The sequence below is a fragment of the Polyodon spathula genome, unplaced genomic scaffold (assembly GCF_017654505.1).
Source record: "Polyodon spathula isolate WHYD16114869_AA unplaced genomic scaffold, ASM1765450v1 scaffolds_1633, whole genome shotgun sequence".
NCBI lineage: Eukaryota > Metazoa > Chordata > Actinopteri > Acipenseriformes > Polyodontidae > Polyodon > Polyodon spathula.
Window position 1 is genome coordinate 520 of NW_024473109.1, and position 7,481 is coordinate 8,000.

The following is a 7,481-nucleotide window of genomic DNA, read 5'->3' on the forward strand; positions in this document are numbered from 1 at the left end:
TGTTTACATGAAGTAGCATTCCACTATTACAATACTTAGTATCTGGAATAATGGTGGAATATCAGTGTTTATGTAAACCTACTGAATAGGTTAGTGTGATCAAAACAAACCTTTTTTTTCCTTCAATGACTTTGTACTTTTATACACGTAGTAGTACTTGCAGTAGGAAGGAACATGCACAAGTGAAGAGGTAATTAACCTCTACAAACAAACAAGGACACATTTATGTGCTATGTATTCATTTTTCAGAACATTAATTCAGCATTTTAATGTGTAGTACACTGGTGCATTTAAACTGCAGTGAGAGAGGTAAGGCAATGTCAGAAATGTGAAAGAATGGAAAGGGATTATTTGGATGAAAAAACAGAACATCCAGAAAAACATCTAGACTTACTTTGTCTTTATTGATGTCAACACACTTCTCTTCACCTAAAAGCACAAGCAGCATATAGTGAGACCAATGTATACAATATCCCTGTCGCTGGGAATGTACATTCTAGAAAATATGAATCCACAGAAGAGGGATAACATATAGCAGGTATTTTTGACATTTTATATGATCTTTATATGATCTTATCAAATACTATAAACCATTTGAGATGTCGACTGTTTTCCATGTTATGGAAACTCCTTGAACAAAATCCAACAGTACCCTTCACTTTGATCCGTGACCTAAGGTGGCTGTATATTACTGCCATGTGATGTTTGGTTTCCCAATTATAAAGAACCAACACTTTGATATGCTGGCTTCATGCTCTTTACTCAACTGTATCATATGATCCTTTTGTGGCAGTCCTTGTAAAAAGCTAATGCTGCTGCACAGCCACAGCCTTTTTAACATTTGCAGTACTAACTGCAGGGTTACTTGCACATTGCATGCTAAACATCAGTGATTAAGGCTGTCATGTTTATTTTCTGTAAACCTGTAAACTCTCCTGCAGTAAACTGAATGGCACCGTTTAAGAAAAAGAACGAAAACATCATCCTTCAATTGGATATTAAACATTACCGTAATTTTCAGATATAGCCACTGGTATAAAACGTACTCCCATGCAGTCCAGGCACTTTTTGTAGCACACGCTTCCACAGATAACATGCACTGTTTTAGCGAACCCCAGTATCGGTTTTTAACACTACATTCCTCTGCATACTTCACATAGCAACAAGCCACATACAGTAAGCCCTGCCTTAGCGCAAGAAAAAACAGCTCAAGTTCAAAGTCTGCAACACACTTTGGAGCACTTACATTTTTAGATTTTGTAAAATAACTAAATAAAGCATTAAAAAAGGGGACACAGAGAAGACAATACACAGCTGCATAGATTAACCATTCCGCAGAATGTTGCAAAAAAAACCCCAAAAAACAGGTCAGCAGAAAAATGAGTTAGTTAGGATCACTTTAGTCTCTTAACAAGCTGTTGTATTTAAAGCAGTTGAATGACAGCAACCAACTTGCTCCTGAAGTGGCACCCTGCAATTGGATTTGGCAATAAACTTTTTTTGCACCTAAAAGCAAAATGTTTGTCTGGAGCCTTGTATTTTTATTGCCACGTTTTATTATTATTATTATTATTATTATTATTATTATTATTATTATTATTATTATTATTATTAGCGATTGTACCAGAGGTTAGTTATATATTGTCATTTAAGACGACTCTTAATTGAACTTTGCCTACCTTTCTTTCTATACTGAACTGTCTCCTGTTCCACACAGAGAGAAAGAATTATTTTAAAATGTTGACACTACATCATGATAAACAAGCAAGCCACTGACACTCCATTGTGTCTGGATAAGTGCATTATAATTCCTTAGCAATGCTGGTACACATGCATGATACATCTGGTACAGATCCATTTTACTTCATATTTACAAACCACTTTATTACAGTGCGTCCAGGATTTGAGAGTTCATCTATGAATTGACAGTTTGTAATTTGACAATTTATAGTAAAAATGTGTTAAATGTATTATACAATTTATTAGAGGATGAAAAACATAAATTACTCACCCTTAATCCATAAAGCCATGTCAACAATTTCTCCAATTGCAAAGATAACCAACCCACCAATGACACAATTATATGAGTTGTATTGTGTCGTGCAGTCTATAAAGAGAAATAAATAATAGGGAATACTTTAAAAAAAAAAAAAAGTCACTGATATTATAGTAACAAATACTGGGACAAACATTGTCTAAGAACCATGATTCGGTACATTCTCCTTATCTATTGTTGACAAAACACCGACCACCCAGTCGTACCTGCAAGTCATTTAAACACCATTCAGACATTCAGTGCAATATAAAAAAAAATTATAACATGTGGAGGCCTCACATAAAACAAATGCACAAGCAAGTCTGCATATTTGGAACCCAAGATATGAAAGCGTGGCCCTTTGTTCAAAATCACTAATCTCTCCTGATCAATTCTATCAAAACCTTTAAATAAGGGGGTCCATGATTGGCTCATCCAGGTAAAGCACTGGTAAATAAATAAATAAATTAAATAAATAAATAATTGGTTACTCTAAAATTTAATAAAGTGAAGAAAAACTTAATGAGTGCTATGATTGAATCAACTGTGAGCAACTGGTCATTTTTTTATGTTTCAATTATGTGCTTATTTCTCTATGTGGAGTCCAAGACGAGTGAGAGACAGATAAACTCAAGCAGGCATACAGAATCTGGGAACTGAGATGAGGTAACACTGTAGGTATACACACATTTTTATGAACTTTACACATAAACTTTGCCCCAGGTATTTTCTGTTATGGCACTGTTACCTTTCTTATTACACCTCCTTTTAATAACAAATTAAATAAGTAAGTGTGGAAAGAGAGCCGCAAAAGAGCAGGATAAAGTTGGAGGTTTAGCATTAAGATACATCACTCATTAAAGGATACTTACCTTTGGCGGCAACTGAAATAGAGAATCCAACAACTACAATAATAAAGCCAACAATTTTGACCAGAACAAACACTGTTGAGATTATAGGGATTGTAAAGTCTTTAAAACCTAGAAAGAGAAGAGAATTATAAATAACTGATAACCAAAAAGCATTAGAGTACATTAGGTGTAGACCTAGCAGTATTGTTTGTTTAATGGAAATATTACTGTTAATATTAAACAAGGAAGTAACTGTAAATAAAATGCAATGCTATAAAAAATTAAAAACTCTTTGCCTTGAAGAGTAAGTAGCGGGGTTCCGAAAAATATAGTGTTATACGTCTCCAGGTGTTGCTACAACTGTTTAAATAACGTGTCTAAGTTATTTTCATTGTTAACCTCCTGACAACTTTTTACACGTAAACTTTAAAATATGTTTCAAAGCTGTTTTCAAATTGTCCACTCTAGTGCACGGATAGTGTAAGGATTATTGCCCACATTATGAAACGAGTAGCACAGCAATAACGATCCATGATGTGGTGCAGAAAAGCCAGAGCACTTGTTATTGGGGTTTTTTTTTTTTTTTTTTTTAATTCGCTCCACCTGCAGTGATTTAGAGCAGTGGTCACAAACCCAAATGTTACCACAGGCCACCAGGGCAGCTGGCAAAAAGGTGCATGGGCCAGCACCAGACAATTTTACTTTTGTTACCTTTATGACTGTGTTTCCAAACATATATAAAACTATAAGGTCTTTGTAAATTAAAATATATTTGCGTGTATATATATATATATATATATATATATATATATATATATATATATACACATACACACATACACATACACACACACACACACACACACACACACACACAGTGTATAGTTTTTCATAAATAAATAATTATTTACTAAGATTGTTGACTTGTTTTTTAAAGTGTATATATATATATATATATATATATATATATATATATATATATATATATATATATATATATATATATACACACACACACACACACACACACACACACACACACACACACACATATATATGCAGTTTGTTTAATTTAACGGTAACAGCTGCCGGTTCCCGATCCCTGATTTAGAGGACAGATCTCAAACCCCAGTGCACTAAAGTGGCTATTTTGAAAACAGCTTTGAAACAGACTTTAAAGTGATAAGTGTAAAAAGTTGTCGGGATGTTAACAATGAAAAGAGAAATGACAGGTGTGTTATTTAAACAGTTGTAGCACACGTGGGGATGTATAACACTATTTTTCGGAACCCCCCCAACTTGCTCTTCACCAGCTCTGGAGAGTACATATAGAACAATGTCAGACATTGCCACAAAATATATGCAAGGAAAGCAAGTATCCTCCTCAACTGGTCTTTTTCACAATTGTTTTCCACCATAAGTTGGCTAATTTAATAATAATAATAATATAAATACACATACTATATACTTACCTGTCGAGAAAAAAAACTGAATTACTAGGACAATCAAAAGAGTAAAAACAAGTATTCCAAATCCAAAGTTACTTTTGATGGTCATGTTCACAGACACCCCTAGGATTAAAAAAATAATAATAAAGCATATTTAAGATAATATGTACTGGTAGGAAGACTCTATACGGTACATATTTGTATACACTACATATATTTTACAACAAAAAAGCAGGAACCTATGATACAATATGGATACATTTGTATACAGTTACTCAGTCTGGTACAAATTTAAGCCTCTTTCACACTGGCATGCTCTACCTGGGTCGGAACCTACCCAGGTCCGGACCAAGTGTCATGCGGGTCAGCTACGCGATTTCACACTGCTTTTGATAAAGCTGGGTTCACCTGGGTGACTGACGCAAGTACACAATGTGCAATGCCCTGGAAGCAGTTTGTTACAGACGCTTCCATCCAAGCTTCTCTGGAAGCCCAAATGTTAATTATAGCAAATGTTTCTTCATCCCTGCTGCAACCTGGCTCATGCTGTGTCTCAATCAACAAAAATAGGGCTAAACAAAAATGTTCCTTGCGGAAGTGAAACCTTCACACAGGCGTGGCTTTGTCATTTCGTCTGCTTATGAACGGCCGTCATGCATTTTGTCTCGCTCAACCCAGGTCAAAGCGTGTCGACCCACATCCTGAGGTGAGTCACTGTGACCCAGGTATGACCCAGGTACGTGGATTGTGACCCGAGTAGCCAGAACTCAGGTCGGGACCTGGGTAGGAGTGCCAGTGTGAATGGGGCTTTAGTTTCTATTGTGTGTGAGGTAAATTTGTGACATAGTTTGGTACACCACTGGTTCATATTGTTGTTAAAGGAAATATGTTAAAAAAAGGCCATGTCCTGCATTTTCACTAAGTGCAGATGCAATGATGATTCCTGTGCAAAGTAATGGTTGCTGATACCACAATACATGATTTTAGTTTGTGCAATATCTTAAAAGTGGCTAGTTACTGTGCAGGGCAAGAGCCCTGTCTCTGTATTTACTGTGTGGTGTGAGTTTGTAGTCCACGGTAGGAATGTCCTGGCTGAAGGCCTAAATACTACATTTCCCAGAAGCCTCTTGGGCTAAATGGGAAACACCAGGGTGCATTTAATTTAATTATTGTTTGAGTGTTTGTCATTATTATGTGCGTGGGTATATAAGCTTCTTTGTCTGTGTTGGTGGTGGGTGTACAGAGAGGAGGTACGTGAGACAGGAGAAAGTAAAACAAAAGGAAAAGGAAATATACAATTGCTACATGTGCTGGAAGCACCAGCACAATACTTGGTTTTGATGCGAGTAATTTTTGTGTTGTGAAATGTTTTTGTTAACCTTTTATTTTGGCTCTATCAGCTGTCTTTTTTTTTTTTTATTTGTTATTTTTAATAAATCCAGATTTTTTTGTAATCCGTTTTTAAATGTCTATTTAAAGAAATACACTGAAGTCAAGTAATTTTTTAACAAGAAAAATAACTTTAAAGTTTTAAAACAAATACAACATTCTGGTGTACTACAGTTCTATCAGGTACTACCTAACTGGAAGAACTGTTCACTCCAGCTCAGCAATATAATGCTGAAACACCAAAATATTAAAAAGAATTTGGGCTCATTCAGTTGCAGTGACCATCTTCATCTTTATCAGTTTGGACGGCATCCTTTTAGTTAAGCGAAGCAAAGTGTTACCTAGCAATAGCCAATCAAGTGCGTTTTAAGACATGCAGTGCCCACCCACTGACCTCTCAGCAAAGTGCAAAACATAAAGATGAGAAGACAGCGCCTGCAAATTACTTTTTTTTTTTTGGACTGCATGTTAACAGCAACGAACACAAATGAAAGAAGAAAAGTTAAGATGGGTATGACACCACTGCAAAGTTGAGCGGCATCTAGGGGTATAAAATTGTATTCATTTTTCAATACATAAAACCAAAATCCCTACAACACTATCAACTCGAGGAGACGGCAACATCTTTACAATATCGTTTAAAATAAAAATAATACAAATGCCTGTAGCATCTTAGACTTAATTATATAGTAGTAAATAGACTTTTTGATTCTCTGCATTGGTGTGTGCTTACTGTGTTTCTCTTGACTGAAACCATAGATAATAGCTACTTACTATTTTGGTTTGGTAAATTAATAGGAAGGCAGTGATTAAAAGTTACAGTGCCTTGTTCTTGCTGATATGTTCGAGTATTTGTGTTTCATTTACTGACAATCAAGTTTACTAGCGATAATTGTTTAGTAGGGCGGTTTATATTAAATATGCCGTCACTTATTTAATAGCCTACTCGGATAATCTCACGCATGCCAGTTTTTAGATCCTGAGATGTCTGTGTTAATCAGTTAGTTTTAATCACAGTGGCTCACTGATGGACAAACAGTGAATAAAAAAACGTGCCCATATCACATTAAACTGTGTGAACTCGCTAATCGTGGTATAGAAAAATGGTTGCGGTTTCAAAACCATGGCAGTTTATACCACGGTTTACTGTAAAACCGATATACCATGACATCCCTAAATGAGAACCAATCAAACTTATTAAAGCCACTCATACAATTGCCTGCAATTATGTCTTAACTTTCTATTATGTGTGATAGAAAATCATATCTGATTTACACTTTTCCATAAAGGGGAAAGGAACTGAGGAGCAAGTTAATGTCAACTTTTCTTTTTTTGTATTTATACAGGTCACCATCTTTTGAAATAAAGATTACATATTCACCAACATTTTTATTCTATCTTGGCTGTTTTAAGTGATTTGGTCTTAATAAAAATTAATCGACTTACCATCATAAAGAAGACATAAGCCTAAGATTATCAGAGCAAGTTCAACGGTCACTAGACAAACACCAATAACATTGTTCACCTGTTTACCTAGATGAAAACAAAATAAAACATAGCTTATTTCTACTGTTGTGTAGAGGTTGAAAGAATACACCAAGCCCCACTGCCCATGTGAAATGAGGATGGAACCATAACGGTCTGTAAAGGACATGAGATGTTCAAAGATGTACAATATCACCTATGTGACCCACATGTATGACCCACTTGGGTGCCATGCATGGAAAACCTCCACTTCATAACTTGATGCCTGCGGGG

The 7,481-nt window shown here is 35.5% G+C and overlaps 1 protein-coding gene across 2 annotated transcripts; it reads right to left on the minus strand.

Moving 5' to 3' along the window:
- Positions 1-238: 238 nt before the first annotated feature.
- Positions 239-7,392, minus strand: LOC121309998. Of its 2 annotated transcripts, XM_041243189.1 has the most exons (6): positions 7,170-7,392; positions 4,359-4,457; positions 2,908-3,015; positions 2,012-2,107; positions 1,680-1,704; positions 363-429 (listed from the first exon to the last, which is right to left on the minus strand). In XM_041243189.1, exons 1-5 carry the CDS (start codon positions 7,375-7,377, stop codon positions 1,688-1,690), a joined length of 528 nt encoding a protein of 175 aa, XP_041099123.1. In that variant the 5' UTR covers positions 7,378-7,392; the 3' UTR covers positions 363-429; positions 1,680-1,687. The 2 variants fall into 2 exon arrangements, with proteins under 2 accessions (XP_041099122.1, XP_041099123.1); XM_041243188.1 differs by lacking the exon at positions 1,680-1,704 and having other exon boundaries at positions 239-429.
- Between the last annotated feature and the right edge of the window lie 89 nt (positions 7,393-7,481).